This window comes from Dermacentor silvarum, chromosome 11, assembly GCF_013339745.2.
Source record: "Dermacentor silvarum isolate Dsil-2018 chromosome 11, BIME_Dsil_1.4, whole genome shotgun sequence".
NCBI classification, from domain to species: domain Eukaryota; kingdom Metazoa; phylum Arthropoda; class Arachnida; order Ixodida; family Ixodidae; genus Dermacentor; species Dermacentor silvarum.
In genome coordinates, this window is record NC_051164.1 from 114,850,014 (window position 1) to 114,873,523 (window position 23,510).

Sequence of the window (23,510 nt, forward strand, 5' to 3'; positions counted from 1 at the left end):
GTAATGGAAGTGAACAGAAGACAGGATAGATTGAAAGTGAGAGAGAAAGACGAAGATTAAAGAGGAGGACAGGAAAAGGCAACTGCCGATTTCCCCTGGGTGGGTCAGCCCAGGGGTGCCGTCTATGTGAAGCAGAGGCCGAAGAGGTGTGTTGCCTCTGCCGGGGGGCCTTAAAGGTCCGAACACCCGGCATCGGCTCAACCCCCAGGATCCCCCTTTCCCCAGACACGGCTCAGCCGCGCACGGCTACACGCGGGAGGGTCCAACCCTCATGTGCTCGGGTCCGTGGTGTCGCAAACCACCAAACGCCTGCTGACGCAGACGCCCCTGCGGGGGTACTTGCACTGAAGATACCCCATAAATGTCTGCAACTAATGCCAATAACTCCATCAACCAAGTGGTCACTCCGATGGTGAATTCCTGCTGCTTTATAGTGCAATTAAGATAAACAGTATTTACCGCAACAGGTCTCTTGGGTTTAGCTGCACTATGTGGAGTTACTTTATGAAAAGAAAAATAGATAGTGATAATCAGGACCAGTGCTTACACATTGTAAAGTTAAGCTATGAGAACTTAAAAAAATTCAATAGGGTTACAGTATGGGTGCCTTCTGGCATTCATGTCAGCTTGCCAAGCATAAGGCTCCTAATTCAAGGCAGCAGTTTGCAATACAAAATGAGAAAGTCATATAAAAAATGCTGATGATGATGTGCAATTGTGGCACAAAGAAAAGTATCAACATATAATTCCGCAGCACCAAAGCAAAAATAAAGAAGAGTAGTTTCAAATGATGAGACCCAGCAAGTCACACCAAGTGGAAGGAAGGCATTGGCCAGTGCTCCAGGCGCAATTTAGGAGTCGGTGCTCGGAAGTCAGGTATGAGCTTTGAGCCTCCACCGGTTCACAGCCACCTTCTGGATGTGCATTCACCGCATTATCCCGGCCAGAGCCACGTCGAGGATGGAGGCCAGTGCAATGGGAGCAAAGGAGAAGCCATAGAACTTCGTCTTCCCACTATGGGACCTCTACTGGGGCCAAGATGACCCTCTGCTGTTCTCCACATCAGAGTTTGTTCCTGGTTCCTTGAAAACCTAGTGTAGACCTGGGTGTCACCAGGATTCATCTCCTATCGTACCGTCTCACCACTTAAACACCACAACCGCTGCTACTGCACCACATCATAAGCTACTCTATCTAATATGGCTTATTTTTGGGCTCTAGTTCATCCTAAGACTCAACAAAATTACTTGAAGTGATTTTTCTTGTTCATTTCTGTGCTTATGCAGAATTTTGTTTCCTGACATGACTGTATTCTTTTCCATTTGTTTAACAGAATGCCTTGTGTGTTTCCTGCAGACAACTTCCTCATTCCACGTGCCAATGTTTTAACTCAATAGTGATAGTCCTCTTTAAACAACATTTTATCCTTCATAGTTCCAGGATTACGCTAAGAATATATTCTCCAGTGCAACTTTCTGGTTTTGTCATTTCATCACGGTGATCACAGGGTATTTAATCATTGTATACTCACATAATAAATTGTGTAATGTCATACATTTCATTCTTCTTCAGTGTTTTGTATATATATTTATGTTCTGTGTGTCTCATATTTATGCACACCATGCTAAAATATCTAGTCACTGTTAGCAGTAACTTCTACCAACACTGAACTAATCAAATATGTGAGATGAGCCTTAATACCTCATAAGAGCCAGGCCATTCCGAGCGAGCTCCGCTTCATTAAGCTTTTTCAATGTGATGCCTGCTTCAGCCTTCACGGTTGCAGTCGCCTTATCCACCTAAAAAGGCACAGTTGTAGCAGTCAGTAAGAAAACTACCAGAAATAACAGCTCTTGTCATATAAAATCAGTATTTATCAAAGTTTTAAGTGGCAACACAAAACAGCAAATGTAAACAAGGATGGCAGACAATAACCAGATGGACAGTTGCACTTGCCTTCGTGCAGCAGCTGCAACAAGGCTAACAGAAAATGATCCTCGTATCTACTGCTTTTGTTTCCTATTTCAAACTCTGGCGTTGTGAGAATGGTAGAAAAATAGCTTGCACACTCATTTCCAGACTGCATAAAATGGTACAAAGTCTGTCAATGGGACAACATTTATAGTGAGGCTATAAAAATGGTGCGTGCATGCATTTAGCTAGGCCAGAAACTCACAGGTGTCATTATTATTATTAATGCAAACAGCATTCTTTGCCTACTTCAGCCATTTTGAGCGCATCTTTTTATCTATCTATCCATCTAGCCTCTTACGTTGACAGAGGGGCCCAAGTTGTACCACTAGGTATGTGCTCCTGGTCATGATGCTGTTGTGGTTGTTCCCTTATCATTTCAGCTTCGTGATATCTTACTCTCGTCATGCCGTCGTCGTCCCGCCTCCTACCCCGACAGAGTCTAATGGCCTGGGCTACAAGGTATCTTGTGGTCGGTGCATCACCATCCTTCCAGCTTTGTCATCTGACACTCTTTATGCATTTGTTGTCACATTGCCATAATAAAATGATGCTGTCGTGGCCGGTACATCGCCGCCATTCTGGCTTTGTCATCCGACTCTCGTCATGACGTCGTCATCATGCCATGGTCGTAACACAGTCGTCATGCCGTCGTTGTTAGGTTCATCATCATCATCATCATCAACAGCCTATATTTATGGCCACTGCAGGACGAAGGCCTCTCCCTGCAATCTCCAATTACCCGTGTCTTGCGCTAGCGTATTCCAACTTGCGCCTGCGAATTTCCTAACTTCATCATCCCACTATGTCACAGTGGGATGATGTTACTGAAGTGATGACAATTATAAAGTGTCGTTAGGTTATCGCTTTATAATTGTCATCACTTCAGTAACATCATCCCACTGTGACACAGTCATCGTCATAATGTCTTTGTCGTTGCAGTCATTCCATTGTCATCACTGTAACTTTGATGTCTGACTATTGTGATGCCATTGTCACCACGTTGTCATTTCACCCTTGTCATCACTTCAGTATTGTGATCCCATTGTCATCATGTCGTCGTCTTACCACTTCCGTCGATCCATCAACATCATTTCTTGTTTGTCATTCTATTGTAATCATGCTGTCTCGTGATAACACCGCCGCTGTCAAGCCATTGTCGTTGTGTTGTCGTCACAGGCACTATCACACATAATTACTCATACCATTGTGGTCATGCCGTCTTGGTCGTGCCATTGTCGTCATGCCCGCTTCTTTGGCTGGTTGTCATCATACCATCGCGGTCATACCATCAACGTCACTCCAGCTTTGTCATCCAACACTCGTCCCGCCATCATCGTCATACAGGTTTTCAACGTCATTCAGTAGTGATTATGCCATCTTTGTCATGCCATCGTCGCCATTGCATCATTGTCACATATATGTTATTATTCATCATTTGTCACACTGTCGTTATCATGCCGTCGTGGTTATGCTATTGTAGTCATTCCCGCCTCTTCATCCAGTTGTCGCCTCATGTTGCCCTCATGTCGTCGTTATTCCATCATTATAAATTTAGGAACTAACATCTCATTGTCATCATATGCTTCAGTCGTTCATCAAATATCATTCTTTCTTTGTCATTTCATCTTCACTGCATCGGCGTCATGCCTCCAGGCTGATGAGCAACCATGGCAAGCGAGTGCCATAGCAAAGCGGGACGATATCGGATTATGTGGCATAAAGCCGAAGCAACGAGACCAAGAATTACCATTACACTTGGTAAATAAACGTGACTTCAGGAATATGGTCTGTGGGGATGCACGACTCTCACGCGTCTCCTGTAATCCGGCTTCACCGCGTGGCTAAGTGCCGGCGGCGGTCGTGGTGGTTGCGGCGCATTGCAAGAGATGGCGCGAGTGTCGCTATGCTAACGCCACCGAACGGCGGGGTGACTTGGGAGAAAAAGGTAAAAGGCGCTTCTTCTTTGGCTTGGGATCGGCGACCAACCCGCACGAACGCTTCACGCGTGCGCCGGCCCGCTTCGCGGGACCGTCTCGCGAGGCTAAGAGCAGGACACCGGTATGGACGAACACGGATCGTTCGAACGCGCCACTGTTCGCGTGACCGCCCACGTGAACGACTAGGCGATGGTGTCACAGCATGGGGCGAACATATTCGCTCGCTGTCGGGTCGCGGGGAGTCAGACTTCCTTGATTTGTCACGCGCCACTGTGAATGTTCCATTGGTTGTAATTCAGCGCAGGAAAGGCACAATAAATGCCCTTGTGATTGTTTACACTACTGTGTTCTTCCTTTGTCCCAAGAGCACGTGTGAGACCCCACAGGTCTGTTACTACATTGCTTACCGTCATTGCATTACCGTCAACAGTCATAGTGAGATGCGTTCTGCCATAATTTTTATAATGTTTGTACGCACAAAAACTACCACAAGGACAAGGAGAAAGTGCAGCAGCAACCAGGAAAGGCCTAAGCCCCTTCTTGAGCATAGGCATAAAGGAAAAAAAGACAGTGAGTAAAGAACAGGAAAAAGAATATATATCTTGCATGTGACGTCACATCTGCCAGCTTGTTTGTGCGGCAGCCATGTTTATGAGCCACTACGACAACCGTGACCGCGACGGCAGCAGTAAAGTGGCAGTGGTGAAGTGTCGCGAGCTTCCCAGCGTTTCACTCAGAATGCCGTCAACTTTGCATAAGCAGTGCTTTCATGCTAAGTACTACTCACAGCAAACGTTACTACATAGGGGAAGTTGGGAAACTCCGCGGGCGCGCCACAGCAGCAAGGTGGCCGCTGGCTCTCACGTAAAAATTGGCAGCGCTGCAATCAAAATGCACCCTGTTCATGTGACTTTTGCTCGGCATGTTGTCTGCTTCATTGTCTGCTGCTGCTAGCATTCAACTCGCGTTAACCACTGCAGCCTTTTCAGAACACCTACCATACTCCCAAACTGATTAACGGTACATATTGCAAGAGGTATGTGTCACCCTGCCGCGAGCACAGCAACTTTCTTGCTCAAGAAGGGCACATCTGAACTGTTCTATAGCGCAGGAGGAGACTCAATGGGATGTCCGGGGCTATGTTTACAAAGTGCTTATTTATGTTTAGGTACGATGTTTATGCCTACATAAAGAATAAATGCTTATATGAACTTTTTGGACAGTTTTTCTTTCTTTTTATTTACTGCTCGAATGCCCACTTTTGCAATGAATAAATAAATAAATTGTGAAACGACCCAACTAGTTGAGTGCTAATATGACGGCACCAACATAAATGTTCTGTCAACTTAAGTTTTAAAACATCCCAGCCTGTACATACCGTATTTTTGTCATGTTTGTGTGAACTGTGAATGCTCTATTTGCGCAAACAAGCCTTTTAAAGCTTTGAGAAGTGTATAATCAGCAAGCAATACTCAAGAAGAAAGAAAAAAAAAGAAGGCACAAACGATTGCACCCGAATGAAACTCGGTGATTTTAGCTGGCACAACATTCTGTGTGTGAAGTGTCCGTTCCAGGAAAGTTTTTTTTCCGACAATGCGACAAGTCTGGCCCGGTACACGTCAATAATAAAAAAATAAAAAATATTAATAATAAAACAACCTTTCACGACCAGCGATATCAACTCACACTTGCTTATCATCTGCATTCAATCATGACAGCATAACCGCACAAAAAAGCCGTCACACTGTCGTCTGTTCATACTTTGTCAAGTGTGAATGGGCTGAATGGTCTTTGGCAACATCGAGCTGTGTCTCTTTTTTAAAATATCTTTTTGCCAACAAAGTGTCTTTATTTCCAGCAGAAAGAGCTCGTCTGAAGGCGCACTCTAACCATGCTGCATGCTCTGCTGCGCAGACGATTCCATGTGACCTGGTCGCAAGTCGATGCGAGCACCACCCACGGATGGGCAACAGGTTGAGGCCACCTTTTTAAGAGAGTTTTCCAACTGACCTCATCTAGTAACGTTGCTCACAGCTGATCAGATCAACACATTCATACTACAAGAAAAAATGTGGCACTGAGACAACATTGATTCGCATGCATTGACACCAGGAGCAGACGCGATCGACTGCCAATGTCTATGTTATCTCTTCCCAAAGATAACTCATGGTGACATTGTTAGCTATTTCTTGTTCTCAGTTAGCTCCGTTGTCCTCAAACAAATGAAAGCCTACAAGTCAATGGAATCTCACGCCTATTTTACAAACAGGTGGGTGAGGAGCCTCTCAGAGAAATGGCACCAGGAAGATAAAGCAGTTCTACATGGAAAAGCATGCGGAAGTTTTTCTTGAATACTTAACTTCATGAATGCATTATGTGCAACATTTGATGAGCAACAGTGTCATCACTAGCAAACGAAGCAGGATCCGCATGGTTACACAGCTCTCTTATTGCATTCTCTACAATAACTTAACAATAACTTCATAATTTATATTAATGAGCTACTTAATTTCATCACGCAGTGTAATTGTTTGCTGTATGCTGATGATACAATATTTAGCTCTGATAAAAGCATGAACTGCCTAGTAGCTGAACTTAGTGCAGACCTTCTCAACATATTACACTGGCGCAAATTAAACAAATTACAATTTAATCTAGCTAAAACTAAATTTACTGTTTTTACTTCACATCAATGGTCATTAGTTTTTACTACTTGATCCAGGCTAGCGATGACTGCATATATTTGGGCGTCAGACTCAAGCTCGTTCCTTTTTTTTTTCATTCTATTCTCTTATGAATGCATTATGCATTCATTCATTCACATATCAGCTGCTGTATAATTAGATGGGGTATTACAGTACTCTTCTTGCACCACTCCAAGTAGCCCACAATAGAGCAATCAAAATAATAAATTGTAGCTTATACTACACCAACACCAAACAATTATTAAAAGCCAATAATGTCCTTACAGTGTCCGACATAATTAAACGTAATCTACATATCTGGCTATGTAAGCATATCAACAATCGATTCCCCTTTCAGTCTTTCTTCACTAGACAACACTAACAGCACAAGATTTGCTCTTAAAGGGCCCATCACCAGCTCTGGCCATACTGAGCTGACAAGCGCAGTGCATACAATGCGCGCTAACGATCGTGTCTGTGAACTTACATCTCTACGTGACGCGTAAAGAGCTGAAATTTCAAACTAAACCCCGTTTGCCTTTCTTCTTGCTGGCGCTGCGCTTCAAAACGGGGGGATGACATTTATGACTGCACCTACGTACATGCATATGCTGTCACGATGCTCACAGTGACACGTGACACTTCCGAGAATTATTCAATAAACACCTGTTATTTGTGTAATCTGTTGCTTCAATATACAAATTATAGTTTAGAGAAATACTAAAACACACAAACCGAATGTCTGCATGTTTTTGTATACTTCGCACCACAGCAAGGAAGATGTACTTCTGTTTCGTCAGCTTGTTCCCATGTCGTGCAGTCGCGCACGCTGAAAACGAAACTGTCATTCTCTACCATGTTACAGCGCGAGATTGTGCTCTGTGTTCCGCTTGCATATGCCTCAGTGTTCGTACAGCAGACTTACACTGCTAGTCGGGTGTTCTAGTGCACAGCGCACCAATTCGCACGCTGCGCGATGACAAACACAACAGCTCGTGCTCGAGGCCATTACCAGAAGTGCGCCGCGCAACAATAAAGCAAGAAAGAAAAAGAAAGAAAAAGAGGTAGGGCCTGTGACATATGCGTCACGCAATTCTCCGGCAAGGGAGAATGCAGGGAAGGAATTTCGCTGCCGTAGGCTAGCAGGGGCAAGTGGAGAGTGTGTCCTTGTCAGCAGTGACACTCACCTCCTGAAATCATGGGTTCGCAGCACTGAAATATTTCCATCTCGACTATTAATGAACCAAATTGAAAAATTCTTGTGGTAGAATGTTTCCTAGAGGGCACGTAACAAGTTCCAGTGTAAATTTGCTATGTGGCCTGGTGAGGGGCCCTTTAACAAGAACCTCATTTTGCCCGAAGTCCAAATTAACTATGATAAGCAAACTGTTCCTTTCAGCGCTTTTTTATTATGTAACTCATTACCATTTGTTTTAAAATTAATGGCACTACACTCATTACAGAATTCAAAAAGTTCCTTTTGAACCAACCCAGTCTTACAAAACACTTTTTTGTATATGCCACATAATGTATGCATTTTCATTGGTAAGTACTGCAGTTTATTATATCACATTTATTAATCACGTATTAAACTGTTTCAACATGCCCATTCCTTGATTAATTTGTTCACATTTCCATATGCTGCTTAATTGGTTCATTTGTGTTATACTGTATTTATAATTACTGCCTTTCTAAAAGTTCTTTCTTACTATCGTTGCTATAACTAAGTTTACTTTTCCTCCGGGACCTCCTCCTCTATATTGCATTTTGTAATAACTTCGTATATAGTAATAAAATTTGATTCTGAAGTGCCTCTGCTGCGGCCGTCCACTGCTTCGTGTGTCACTTTTCCCAGCATCTATGACGCATGGGCCTTTCGGACTTGGTGCTGCAGCTCAGCCGAAGGGTTGGAGCCCAGTGCGGATGAGTATTGTTGAAAAGCCTCCATGGTTTCTCTGCAAATATGTTGGAAGTGTACCTTGCGTTGTATCAAAATGAAGCCCACCTTGGACGTTTCTATGATTGACACTCTGTCTAGTTTACGGGCACTTCTCATGGACTTAGCTGTTACAAAATGTGCGCCACGAACTTGCACGTTGGGGCTCACTATGTCAAAATTTGCACTCTTTATTCATGCTACAGCTATAAACTGTGTTGCCTTGCACTTAGAAAATTTAGGCACTCACAATAATCTTGAATGAATGAATGTGTGTGGTTTAGTGGCGCAAGGGCCAGGTATGGCCAAAGAGCGCCATGCCAGTGTTTGTTAGTTCGCAGTGAAGTGATGAATTCTGAGAAGTAGATGTGACGGGGCTGTAAAGGGGCCTAAAAATAATCGCTATAAAGTGCGTAAAATATACATGTACTAAAATCATGGCAATGACTAATGGGGTGTACTATGCAATGAAGAATGCATTGAGAAAGAATGACACGATATTTAAAATATTTAAGATGCAGTAATTGGCAGGAAGCACTACTGCCTAGACAGAGCCCTTGAACCACAAGGGCCTGGAGGCATGTGCTATAAAAAATTATCACAGCGGCATCCTCTGGAGAGAGGATGCGCTACTAACTAGTTGGGCTAATAACATGCAGGACCACATCGTTCAAAAAATCTACGACTGCTTTGGCATTAAAAATTGGTTCTTCGCCAAGAAACATAACGGGGTGAAGCGGGACATGATATCGGTACGCTTGCGAAAAATATTTCTTTCTTTCTGTTTCGGCTTCCCGGCACTCCACGAGGACATGGAGGACAGTCAGCCTCTCACCACATCTACCACAGGTTGGTGGTTCACTACCAGTAAGCAAAAAATTGTGGGTGCCATATGTATGTCCTATTCTGAGGCGACAGAATAGGACATCAGTTCGTCGTGTTTTCGTTACGGGAGGCCAGAAACCTAACTGTGGTTTAATGAGGTGAAGCTTATTGTTTGTTTCAGCGTCCCACAAGCATTGCCAGTGGCTTCGCAGTTTCTTTCGCAGGAAAGGCTTCAAATCTTTTGCAGGAACAGCAGTTGTAGGGTTAATAGCCTGAGATGTAACAGATGTGGCCATTTGATCTGCTCGAACATTACCCTCAATGCCTCTATGACCCGGCACCCAGCATATAATCACATGCTGGTTAGATATGTACGCTTTACACAGAATGGAATAGAGCTCATTAAGTACAGGATTTTTGTGTTTACAGAGTGATTGCAATGCTTTCACAACACTTTGCGAGTCTGTAAATATGATAGTCTTTTTGAGTTTTGATTTCATTATAAACTTTACAGCCGATAATATTGCATAGGCCTCAGCCGTAAAGATACTTGTCTCCGGGTGCAGTACACCGGATTCCGAAAACGATGGACCGATAGCTGCAAAAGATACCCCGGCATGTGACTTGGAAGCGTCTGTGTAAAACTCTGTACACGAGTATTTAGATTGCAGTTCTAAGAAATGAATTCTAATATGTGCCTCTGGCGCGTGTTTAGTGACCTCTACGAACGATGTGTCACACTCTATGAGCTGCCACTGCCACGGTGGCAACAGATTCGCTGGAGCCACAGGACATTGTTCAAGAAGCGGAACACCCATTTCCTCAGTGAGGATCCTCACACGCAAAGAGAATGGCTTTCTCGCGGCAGGTCGATTATGGAAGAGTGTGGCAGCGGTCACGTCATTTATAGTTGAATAAGAGGGATGTTCAATGTTTGCTTGTACTTTCAGGAAATATGTAAAACTGCTGTATGACCGTTGCAGATGAAGCGACCACTGATTCGACTCTACGTAGAGGCTCTGCATTGGACATGTCCTGAAAGCACCAGTCGCGAGACGGATGCCCAAGTGGTGAACAGGGTCTAGGATTTTTAACGCGCTTGGCGTAGCATAATTATAAACTATAGACCCGTAATCAAGGCGTGAGAGGACAAGACTGTTATAGAGGTTTAAGAGACACCTTCGATCACTGCCCCATGTTGTGAGCGATAGAAGCTTTAGGAGGTTCATTGTCTTCAGGCACTTTGCCCTCAGACGCTTAATATGAGGAATAAACGTGAGTTTTGAATCTAAAGTTACTCCAAGAAACTTGTGCTTGCTGCATACAGAGAGCGCATCTCCTTTGATTTCAATAGTTGGGACTGGCGTTACGCCTCTCTTGTTTGTAAAGAGTATGCAAGTGCTCTTCTGAGCGTTAACTTTAAAACCATTCTCATCCGCCCATTTGGACAATTTGTTTATTCCAAGCTGCACTTGTCGTTCGCAGATGGCAATATTGCATGACTTGAAGGCTATTTGCACATCGTCGACATAAATGGAATAAAACATTGTGCGTGGAATGACTGTGTGTAGGGAATTCATTTTTACTATAAATAGTGTGCAACTGAGCACGCCTCCCTGTGGTACACCGGTTTCTTGGGTGAATGACTTAGAGCGTTACCCACTCTTACGCGGAATGTGCGATTAGATAAGTAACTTTCGATTGTATTTAACATGTTGCCACGGACACCCATCGTGGAAAGATCTCTGAGAATGCCGTAGCGCCATGTCGTGTCATAAGCTTTTTCTAGGTCGAGGAACACTGAGAGGCAGAACTGCTTATGTATAAAAGCATCCCTAATATAAGACTCAATGCGAACAAGGTGGTCTGTTGTGGACATACCTTCCCTGAAACCACATTGCAAGGGGTCTAGTAATTTGTTATATTCAAGGAAAGAGATTAAGCGCCTGTTTATCATTTTTTCAAATAGTTTGCACAGGCAGCTTGTTAGCGCTATTGGCCTGTAGCTGCTGGCTAGGGTTGCCTTGTTTAAGCACGGGGATGACTATAGCTTCCTTCCACGAGGACGGGATATACCCATCCGCCCACATGGCAATGAAAAGATACAGGAGTGTTTTCAGAGCTTCAGGATGTACGTACTTAATCATTTCATATATGACACGATCACCGCCTGGCGCCGAGTCATTGCAGCAAGCGAGGGATGCCTTGAGTTCAGTTAAAGTAAATGGATAGTTGTAGGCCTCACTCTATGAACCTTTACGTTTAAGGGGCTGTCGCTCTTCGCGTTCTTTGAACCTCAGAAATGCTTGTGTGTAGTGGGACGCACTGGATACATGTTCGAAGTGTTCGCCCAGACAATCTGCCTGGTCTTCCAGGCTCTCACCTTGGGTACTGACAAACGGTAATGGGTGTACCTCCCGGCCTTTTAATTTATTTACTCGATTCCACACTTTTGTCTCATCCGTGTAAGAATTTATACTGGAGATGTACTTCTCCCAACTCTCCCTTTTAGCACGTCGGCGTGTTCTTCTACCCTGGGACTTTATTTGTTTGAAACTAATCAAATTTTCAGCAGTTGGGGAGTTGCGAAGTCGTCCCCAAGCTTTGTTTTGATTTTTCCGTGCTTGTTTACATTCTTCATTCCACCACGGGATTCGACGTTTATTCGCTAGTCCATTAATTTGACGGATGCATTTCGTGGCAGCGTCAATTATAAAGCCTGTAATATACGCCACAGCTTCTTCCATATTAAAGGAGGCAATATCATCCGTGCTTAAATACGTAAGTTCTCGGAAACGTTCCCAGTTAGCTGTGTCAACCTTCCATTGGGGAATGTGTGGTGAGCTTATATCTTGTTTTGTTAAGTTTAATATAATAGGGAAGTGGTCGCTCCCAAAAGGGTTCTTGAGAACGGACCACTCTAGGTACGGCATTAGTGTGCTCGATACCATAGTTAAATCTATGGAGGAGTATGTATTATGCGCCACACAGTAGTATGTTGGCTCTTTCTTATTAAGTATACATGCTCCTGAGGAAAAGAGAAAGTTTTCGATTAGGCGACCTCTCGCATCGCAACGAGAGTCTCCCCACAATGAGTTATGTGCGTTTAAATCTCCAACAACTATGTATGGAGCCGGAAGTTCATCTATGTAGTTTTGAAATTCGGTTTTATTAATTTGATAACTTGGGGGGATGTATATAGAACTGATAGTGACTAGCTTGTCAAACAGAACCCCTTGGATAGCAACTGCCTCCAGGGGCGTACGAAGTTTTATTTCCCGACAGGCAACACCTCTGTCAACTATGATAGCAACACCACCGGATGACACAATAGTGTCATCGCGGTCTTTGCGAAAAATAGCATACTGTGTGAGGAAATTTCTTTGTGTATGTTTGAGGTGTGTTTCCTGAACACACAGCACCCTGGGACTAAACTTGCGGAGGAGTTCTTTAACGTCATCAAGATTTCGGAGGAGACCTCTGACGTTCCAGTGAACTATTTGAGTGCCCATATTAAAAGGAGTGTTGTGCTGTGTGTTTAGGACAAGAAAGTTAGCTTACAGAACCCTTTAGAGGCCCCGTAATGCGGGGTTTCTCTTTTTTGGACAGTCAAGAGATTCTCGCCGCTCCTTAGGCGCTGGCTGCGCCGTCTGGCTAGAAGATGTGTCCATCGGCTCTTGCGGCGCGCTGGACACCCGCTCTTGAGAGCGGTTTGTTCGTGTTGAAGGCCTCGTCTTGAGGGACGAGACCCTTGAGGCCACCAGCCCGAAGGTCGATGGCCCCTTTTTCTGAGACGGCGGAGCAGCACTAGCTGCAGCCGCCGAGGGGGCGGATGGCGTCACCGCTGGCTCACTACGCATGTGCCAGACAGCCGCCGAAAGCCGTTGTGGTGCAGCCCCCTGACGCACCACTTCGGCAAAGCTGGTTTTTGGCAGGTAGGACACCTGCCTTCGTGCCTCTTTAAACGAAATGTTTTGTTTGACTTTAATTGTAACAATTTCCTTTTCTTTTTTCCAGGATGGGCAGGACCGCGAGTATGCGGCATGTTCCCCATCACAGTTTACACAGTGGAGAGAGTTTTCACAAGATTCAGAAGTGTGTTCGTGTGCACTGCATTTCGCACAAGTTTGGCGGCCTCGGCAGTTTTGCGAACTGTGGCCGAATCGCTGGCATTTGAAACATCTGAGGGGATTTGGCACGTATGGTCTAACACGAAGATTAATGTACCCGGCCTCGATGGAGTCGGGCAGATCACATGAACGAAAAGTGAGCACAAGGTGCTCAGTCTGAATTTCCTTGCCGTCTCGTCTCATCTTAATCCGTTTAACATTGATGACATTCTGCTCACTGAAGCCTTCCAAGAGTTCAGCCTCAGTCAGCTCCATCAAATCTTCGTCTGAAACAACTCCGCGGGTGGTGTTCATAGTACGGTGCTGAGTTACTGTTACTTGGACGTCCCCAAAGGACACTAGATTCGGCAGCTTTTCATATTGTTTGCGATTGTGGAGCTCCAAGAGGAGATCACCACTTGCCATCCTCGTTGCCTTATAACCTGGTCCTAGAGCCTGAGTTAGAGATTTCGAAACAAGAAAAGGGGAGATTGTTCGAACTTGTTTTTCTGGTTTTTCTGAGTGGATGACATGAAATCGTGGGAAATCTTCCACGTCCACGTCCAAAGAACTGGAATACATCTTCGGTGCGCCCTCTTTTTTGACGACGATCAGGAAGTGGTGGAAAAGGGCTAGCCATAAGAATATCTGGGTTTTCGGCAGCAACGCCAGCCACCCACCATGGAGCCCAACAAGGGGACGCTGCAGGGCCTGTGAACACAAGACCTGCAGACGCCAGCTGTACGTCACTACTATAACCAAATATGGAATACCCAAGGTTGGCTACCCACACAAGGTTAACCCTTGCCGCCCAGAAAATCAGAAGTAAAAGGAAGCGAGTAGGAGACAGGAAAGATTGAAAGTCAGAGAGAAAGACGAAGATAGAGGAGGAGGACAGGAAAGGGCGACTGCCGATTTCCCCCGGGTGGGTCAGTCCAAGGGTGCCGTCTATGTGAAGCAGAGGCCGAAGAGGTGTGTTGCCTCCGCCAGGGGGCCTTAAAGGTCCGAACACCCAGCATCGGCTCAACCCCCAGGATCCCCCTTTCCCCAGACACGGCTAAGCCGCGCATGGCTACACGCAGGAGGGTCCAACCCCCATGTGCTCGGGTCCGTGGTGTCGCAACACACCAAACGCCTGCTTTCACAGGCGCCCCTGCGGGGACTCACAATGATCTTCCACAACCTTTAGCAGGCTAAAAGAGTTTGTGTTTGATGGCTGTTTCTTTCTCACTTTACTGTCACTGTGGTTGGAGCATCCTACAACTACAAAGATAACCACATTAAATAAAAAAAGCTACGCAGGACATCGACTGGCACTTTTCTTATACCTTCAGTAGCGGTCAATGACGGATTCTTACTCCACGATTGCAAGCTGTGAAGTCAGTGCAAGCTATGTATATATTTGGAACCATTTAGCTCCCATGTATTTCCCTTTTAGCTCCCACTCTTGGCAAAAATGTTTGCCGGGCCGGCGCAGCGGACATGCAGTGCCGGTGGACATTGCACACCCACTTTTGAATCGAGCGCGGAGGTCCACGCTGTGTCTACTGCTTGGTAGAATTGAAAGCAGCTGCTTTTTCGGTTCAGCACGAGCTTCTCATGCTTTCAATGAAGTTCTAAAACCATTCATAACCCTGGTGTTGGGTTATGAATGGCCTCGCTTGCTCTGTGCGACAGTACAGATGATCAAGCAAATCTAATGGGAGCTGGAAAACACACCACTATAGTAGTGCCCACAATGAATTTCAATGTGTGGAACACTATTTATGCAAAATTGCTCAATATGTTAGAGAATGTTTACATGTCAATTGGAAGCGGCCACTGTGTCAGCAAGCATCACACCTGTGAGTCGTCTGCATGGCCCCATGCACCTCAGTGGCACCTCACCTGCACCACGCCATAATTGAGTGCACCGTGAACTGGTCACGTGGTGCCGTAAGCCACAACTGGATGACGCAGAAGGGTTTGGGTGCGAGCTAGTTGGTACGGATCATTCATATCCACAGGCATATATATATATATATATATATATATATATATATATATATAAGGAAATCGACACACTGGAGAACAATGAACAACAAGACATGCAACTGCGCCACACCATCAACATGGCACTCAACGTCAGGCAGATGGACAATGACTAAGTAAACAGAAATTTGGCAGATGCTCTCAATCTCAAGTCTTGCTAGTAGTGCATGCTCAGGAGCAGACAAGAGGACAAAGGCAGCTGATAGGAAGAAAGCATTTAAAAAACAAAGCACACCTTATCCACTTGTATGGTGCTGATAGCCCAATGGCCATATCATATTTGCCACCTATCTTCAAGGTGTGTTTGCCATATTATGCGCATACGGTACGACGACATGGGAACTTAATTGCTTTCAGCCTTGCCACCAGCAAACTTTCGGATACCATACAACCTCATGACTTTCTTAGGAAATGGAGCAAATAAGAATGTTTACCATCATTTACAAGTTGTGAGTGGCCACTATGATAACTCATTATTCCCATTTTGTTGTATATGCCTAGGCCACATGACAGGAATTTATATATTCTATATCAAGAAATACTACACACAATCCTTCTGGCAAGTTATACATAAAATTCATTCCTTAAAGGCTTCACAGAATGTATTTAATACCTGTTATTAAACGGCATGGTGCTTTTAATCCCCACAGTTTGTTAGTTGTGCTCCATTCTATAAGTATTGTGCTTGTATCCTCTGTTTCGGTTTCTACGCCTCAATGCATAACAAGCATCATGAACCGACTAGTATGCGGTGAAAACTTGTCAGAAAACTTGTATTAATACAGTGCAACAAGCAATGGAATGGAAAAGAGATGTTAAAAGATACACAGCCACCATAAAAACCCAACGTTTCAGAGCCCAACCGGCTCCTTCTTCAGGGATGAGATGGTGTGAGGCATGCCAGTGCTTATAAATTTTAGTTCTCTTTCCCTTTATTTCAGTTGTCTCCAACCAGGATATCTGCCGAATGTTTACCTTTGATATCTTCATATATATCGAGTTAAAAAAACAACCACAATGGTATGCATGCCACAATGGACATACATGACATGACAAGCATGTGATGTCATTGATGGCATAACATGAGATGCACATGACATCCCACCTATGTCATTATGTCATGACTTACATGCCCCACCCCCTATGCCTATTCTTATACATACCCAGTTGAAGAAAGGACCATGACATCACCATGACATAGAAGGCTAGACAGATAAATACACTCTAAGTACCTGAAGTTCTGAAAGAATGCTTTGCATTAAAATTATGAAATACCACTGAGTTGAAAGCGTTGACATGAAAATTCACTCTTGTGCTTCCAGTATTCTGCGGCTGTCATGTGCTCAACTTGCGGCTCCTCCACCAAAGCGCAAGGTTGAGGCGTCACTGAAGCTTTGCTGACCATTACTGCAATGCGGGTCTGCGCATTCCAGAGCGTCATTGTCTTTTCGTGCAGAATTTCTGCACCAGTAGCGCGCCCAGGATCTCTGCCAGGGGGAAGGGGGGTTAAATTTTTGTAGAGGGGGAGCAAGCACTTTGCATAATATGCAATTTCCTTGCTTTAGCCAGAAGAATCCAACCGCAAATAAAATGCTTAATAATTATAATAATGACACCAAGGATGATGATGACGTTTATTTCTTGAGCGTTTTACTCAAAGTAATTTAAGAGTGAATGAATAAATACAAGACACTGATAGAGTGTTTTTGTTAATCAGGAAAATTGGACCTCAAACCACCTCCTGAATTGTAATGACAATGTGAACAGAGCACTGAAGATACACGTTAGACTGGTGGGGCTGGACGCGTAGGGGGAGGGGTGGTTTACAACACCCGAATCACCCCCCCCCCCCCCCCCCGTCGGTGCGCCACTGTTCTGCACACATCGACTCGCTTCAATGAAAGTAGACACGCAGCACAAACATAGCGTTTGTGGCATTTGCAGTTTAGTCATTTGGGTAAAACGCTCTTTACAAGTTATTCGATGAAAATGAACAGGAAACTGCGACGTCAGTGTTCGGTTGTTGGCTGCAAAGGCTTTTCCTCGTTGCTCTCTGCAGTGGTGTAGGGGTCGAAGCCCAAGTCAGCAGTCAAATGCTTAAGCTGTCATCAAAAAGCGGGATCCATCGCTGCGTGGGCAACACGGCCTAGCCCACACGACCACTGGCGCGCCGCAGTAGGTATCAGCCACAGAGAAAACTCTACTCAGCTCTGCTCATTTTGAATGCATTTACGCCAGAGCTAGAGCAATAGTCCGTTGCAGTATATAAGCTCTATGTCAACTCAACCATAAGTTGAGGAACACCCTCCGAGTTTGCGTGTCGAAGGTGCTAGAACCGGAAGCAGTGGCGCCTACATCAACAACGAAAACCAAATTTTAACTCCACGCTACCATGTCGTTCAGTGGGCGGAGTGTTGTGGGCACCACCTCGCTCTGCAGTGCAAGCCAGTGAAGGAGTGGAAGCACGGCAGGGAACAAAGGGAGATCTTTGAACGACGATGATGCCTGTTCTACTGATAGTATTCAAATACTTTTTGCTGATAAATATTTCTAAAAATGTGTCCTTTCATGTGAAATGTTTTTCACGACTTCGAAAAAAGAAAAGTGTTGCACGGCCCCGTGAATAGGTGGTGCCAAGGGAAGAGAAACACGGTCTAGTATGGCAGGGAATTAAATAGTGTAATAGATAATGAAATTTGCGGCGTTAGGAGGGAGTCAGTTGATGAAAGACATGGGGATGCATTAAAGAGGCACTTGGAAATCGCTGGGAGAGTGTCATCTACGGGACGTAAAATAGGTTTGTGATGATACGCAAATAAATTCTCAGCGAAAGTTATCAGTGTAAATACGCTAGTAACAAACGTAAGCCCAGCATACCGGTTGCACTGAAAGTATCGGCCAAATGTAAGCATACCTAACCTTCAGGACCTTGTTCAGGTGCAACATACTGATCATGACTTCCGACGTGCATGCGATGTCCGACGGCGAGAAGCCAGCACCAACCACTCGCACTTTCTTTCCGCTCTGACGGGCGAAATCCAAGACCTTGCACGTCGGCGAGAAACGGGGAAGGAAACGAAACAATAAGAATACTCATAGATGACAGATGAGCGCGCTATCAGTGTACTCGATACGCTCACCTCGAGCAGTTCATCCTGATCTTTGGGCTCGAAGAAGTGCTCGGGCCTGCAAGTGAACGTCTTGGACCAGTTCTCGAACGTGACACCCTTGAGGCTGGAGCACTGAAAATTCAAAATGCTGCTGTCAACATACTGAGAAAAATCTACAGGCTCCGATCAACTCACAACCATAGTGAGGGATCGTTTGCAGCGATGCGGCAGAGGCTACGGCGAAGCCCAGCGTCTTCTTCCAAAGGCAATGTTGTTCCACGGCCACAACGGCAAGCGGTGGATAAGAAATCACGTTTGTCCCTGCAGGAATACACCCGGCGCACACGCATGCTGCTGCAGTTTGTTTGCAGCCGATAACGCAAAAATATGCTGCTGATGATGATGATCTTTTTTTTTTTTTACTAGCGCCGTCTATATTTAATGAACTACGCTACTACGCACCATTTGCACTAGTTAGGATGCTTTTGATTATTTTTGTAGCAATAATGTAAATTTATTTTATCTACTTTTAAGTTTTCTTATATCGGAAATGCCTTCAGTGAGGACCAATGGGAGCGTTCCAGCGCTTGTTGCTGACGTCGCCTCCGCGTCGCCGCCGCGGGCTGCCTCATCGAGGATGACGTTGCGGTCAAATGTGGTGTGTCGTTTGCGAGACGCAGTGTTTTCCCACTTCTGGAGGAATATGTCCGCGATTAGCGCTAACACTTCGACATCACTCTGAAAACCCCCATAACAAGATCGATCTCTGCAGTGTGGCGCAGCACATCCGAGAGCCGGCCGCGCGTAGATGGCCCTTGAAAGTGTGTTTGCAAAAGCTCTCCCTAAGGTTGGGCATGCAAACAAAGACACACAGAATGGAGAAATGGAAAGGTCGGGTAACCTACATATTGAAACGCGAGTTCTTTCTCAGCGCTAACTGTCCTCCCCGCAAAAGTACGGCCGATGGCTAAACTGTGCTCTCGAATTGATTTCCCGAAGTGCGGAACCCTACCACCAAGGTAATGGGGGCCACGTCGATAATGGCGGACGCATCCGGGCTTAGGCCTGACTGCGAACGCTTCTTCACTTGGGTGTTGGGCGATCTCTTTCGCTTCACTTGTGCATGGTCTAGTCGTAGCGTTCAGGGTCTATAACTCGCTCAGAGATATTTCCTTGCTTCGTTTCTTTCGCTGTGTAACTTAATGCTGCTGCTTTGACGGGGCCCTTATACGGGGCGTCCCTACCGTATGTTAACCGTTCTTTATGCCTTTTGTGCTCCTCCTTGAACGCCTCAGTGCCGTTTCGATCGTTGCCTCAAGTTTGATCTATTTCGCGGTAAAACAACAGCTTTTGCCGCTATCACGCTGTGCATATCAAGAGTTTATTGCAAGGCTTGTGCAGTATGTGTAAGCAGCCTTTACGCTGCAAGGCGGTTGTTCTAGTCGGCCATATTTAGATGTTCTCTTATGATATACTGCCAGCTGCTATTTTGCACTTGTGGAAGTGCCGCAATTGTACTGAACACTCGAGCTTCGCGGGCCATTGTTTCATTCTGTATGCCGTTTGGATTGGTTGCGGAATAACGTCGTTATTTTTTATTTGTTTTGTTTCGTCAGTTAACCGACTTTCCTGCTCGCGAGTTTTTCAACGTCGCTTTGTAAATCGACCATCCATGATGAGTACTCGTAGGCCGTTTCAGGAGTTATAGTAATACCGTCATGAAACCACTAAGTATGGCGTTTCTTTTTCAATTCTCAGGACCAGATTAAGCATCTGCAAGCCCCCCCCCCCCCCCCCCCTCCCTTCAAAAAAAAAAAAAAAAAAACTTATCGCCCCGCTCGAGTGTTCGCAAAAGCGTGACGAGGCAAGTACTCGTATTGAGCCGTTTGGAACAGCATAACGCTGCGGCTAGCGTCGAGAGTAAAGCAAGACGCCACTCTTATTTCTCCCAATTCTGGAGCAGTGCTGATAAGAGACAAGGAATGGAGAAGCTAGTTTTCCACGAAAAAAGAAAGAGAAACGATGGCGCGCCTTTTTCGGCAAGCACGTCACGATTCACGAGGTCACATGCGCCGTCACGTGGTCGCAGGGAATGACTGACAGCTGTGAGCATGCGAGGACGGAATCGAACCGAGGAGGTGGATCGCGCCGGTTTTACTAGACCTGGCCTTTACTTGCGCAGCGGTTGTCGCTGTTTCGGTGGCCTATACAAGTAGCCTGATTAAATGGCTCCCTGCCATCGCCTCATTCCCCGAGCGTAGTTTCATAGCGAGTTCAGGGAGGGAATGACGCATGATCTAAGGTCACGTGCCCCAAGTATGGTTTCTGTTTTGATTTTCTCGCCATTTGAGACGGTTTAAACTGATGCATTCTTAAAATTATTGTTAACACAGAATAGTTAATAACTAGTGGAGCGTTTTAGTGGGAGAGCAGAGCTACACAGTATCACGACAACCATGCACATCAAATGCCCAAACCCAAGTGTTAAATTAGCCAATAATATCTTTTTTTTTTTTAAATACGGGAACTTTGTACATAGGTCTAAAATGCGTCTCCATTACGCTGGGAATAGCAGTTTAAGGGATGCTGCACATTTTTCCAGAGCAGCTTTCAGCATTGACTGCCAAAAAACTAATAATGAATCTGAAAAATGCAAAAATTTTCCTACACATAGAGAGCACTGTTCAGCCATCCTCGGGTGCCTTATTGCTATCATCTGGCACCTTACATGTTGGATGTGCCTGTGGCAGCTTCTGTTGTAGCTGACAGCCAGATTGTGTCTGAGATGTGTCGCCTTGATCATGCAAGTCATGCGCAGTAGTACAAAACAGCATATTGCTTTCACTGCTGCTGGAGGTGGCCTGATGCAGGCAGTGTGTTTATATTTCTTAAAGCAAGTATCATAGTGTACAAGCATATTGTGGGCTTGCAGAATTATGAACGAGGCTAAATTTGAATGTTACTTTTGTTGATTTGCCTTGGCATCTACCGTATTGTTCATCTAAAGTCCCACGCACTATAAAATACCTGCAACTTTTTATCTTGTTTGTTTGCTCGGGGCTAAAACTTGATTATTTATTTGCTAGCAGTAAGCTTTAATAAATTTTATGTACACCATTATCGTACAAAGTGGCAGAAAGCTGGAAAGAATGAAAAACTAACCTGGAAGGAAATATACAGCAAAATTTCCGACAAGGCTAATCGAAATGAGAAAGCGCAGTGTTCTGAGCAACTAAATCTTGCGAAGCTGTACAACTAAGAGAAAGATTATGATACTGAGGGTTCTAAATAAAAAAGCGTAACAGCACTTGGAAATTAGTAATATTGCTAATTGGGGGGGGGGGGGGATATTATTCTTGTTTTAAGCAGTGAACTAAGCAAATTATCTAAGAGAGAGTTTTTCCACTGATAAAAGCAGCACTTAATGAAGTGAACTAAGCAAATTATCTAAGAGAGAGTTTTTCCACTGATAAAAGCAGCACTTAATGACATAATCAAAGAAATATAGTGAATCCACTGCAAACACTGCATTTTGAGTGTGTGCACCAAAGACTACCATGTTTTCTTGTTTTCTCACTTTAGCTTTTTGCTAGAGCACTGTAACATACAAGGCAAATGCAAAGAACCTTCCATGTTCCATCTGTCATTCACACACACACAGAATGAAGTGCTACTGGAACATGTGTACGTAGATTGAGAAGCATAGCTCACAAACTTGTATTCTAAATTTACCGGCACTTGATAGGGACCTTTTTCTGCGCCTGACACACAATGAAGTGCTATTGAATTGAACCACACTTTGTCAAGCATGTTGTGGTCTATGTGTTGGTAACTAGTTCGCACAGAATTATTTTTTCCCTCCCGTTATATTAAAGGGAGGGTAGTGGCCATGCATTGTCCTGCCACATCAAGCGGATTTTTTTATAATTTTAAAGATAACCACCTTCGACAGAAATCTGTCGAGCTGGGTGAAACAATTGGAAATCGACAAAATCTTCAGTCAAGTCTTAAAAATGTTTTTCGCCCCAAGGAAGATCGGCTGAATTTGCCTCATAATGTCAAGACTCTCACTTTTTATCGTTTTGCATGAACGGCGTGTTGTACAGTGACAAAAAGACACTAGAAGTGTAGACACTAGAAAATTGTAAGTGTAGTGTTAGTCTTCTCATGGGGTGGCTAGTCTTCTCGTCTATGCGATGATTGCCAAACTGTTGGGACTAGATAGCTCCCATGACATATCAAATAAAAACTGTTTAGTTACTCGGCAGGATAAATAAATGTGTTTATTAGGAACAAAAACAATCTTGCGGGGGTTGTTGGTACTCTCCTTGTGTGATACTGATAACAATTTTGCGCTATGCTTTGTGGCATTGGCTTTACTTGCAGAATATGCCATTCTGCTTAAGAAAACACCTTATATTCATGTAACTTCATTCCCCTAGTGATTTATTTGGCCAACGTTCAAATAACACAGCTGCCTTGGGACAGCTGTGCATGTTCGCTACTTTTGAGAAAACAGTTGGCCGTGCTTGCTGCTGAGCATGCACAGGGTCAGGAAAAGCTGCGTACGTTAATGCCGTCAGCCGATGTATTCGCTACACTTGTTGCGATGGCTCAGTAGCCATGATGGAGTTGTTCTCTTAAGCACGAGATCGCACATTCAATGTCCAGCCATGTTGGCTGTGTTCCAATAGGGGCAGAATGTAAAACGTTGTTACATGTGAAATAACCCTAGGTGGTCAAAATTAATTTTGAGCCCTCCACTGCGGTGCCCTTCATAACCCACTGTGCTGTTTTGGTACCTCGAACCCCTTAATACAACTTCACAGAGCTGAAACACCATTCCACATCAGGAAAAACTATAACTTGATCACCTTGCTTTCTGGCCATGAGAGTTAATTCCT

At 44.7% G+C, this 23,510-nt stretch overlaps 2 protein-coding genes across 4 annotated transcripts in view; one reads left to right on the forward strand and one right to left on the reverse strand.

Moving 5' to 3' along the window:
• The window catches only part of LOC119433475 (L-gulonolactone oxidase-like), a 63,190-nt gene extending 44,198 nt beyond the window's left edge, over nt 1-18,992 (reverse strand). The window contains exons 1-4 of one of the 3 annotated variants that reach the window (XM_037700704.2): nt 18,802-18,992; nt 18,637-18,738; nt 18,416-18,541; nt 1,702-1,799 (exon numbers count right to left, since the gene is read on the reverse strand). In XM_037700704.2, the coding sequence (XP_037556632.1) occupies nt 1,702-1,799; nt 18,416-18,541; nt 18,637-18,738; nt 18,802-18,807 (332 nt within the window). In that variant the 5' untranslated portion in view covers nt 18,808-18,992. The remainder of the gene's footprint in view (nt 1-1,701; nt 1,800-18,415; nt 18,542-18,636; nt 18,739-18,801) is intronic. The other 2 variants (XM_037700702.2, XM_049658863.1) reach the window with 2 other exon arrangements.
• Nucleotides 18,993-19,199: 207 nt separating this feature from the next.
• The window catches only part of LOC119433474 (zinc finger CCCH domain-containing protein 4-like), a 28,154-nt gene continuing 23,843 nt past the window's right edge, over nt 19,200-23,510 (forward strand). The window contains exon 1 of the mRNA XM_049658413.1: nt 19,200-19,497. Coding sequence (XP_049514370.1) covers nt 19,415-19,497 — 83 coding nt within the window. The 5' untranslated portion in view covers nt 19,200-19,414. The remainder of the gene's footprint in view (nt 19,498-23,510) is intronic.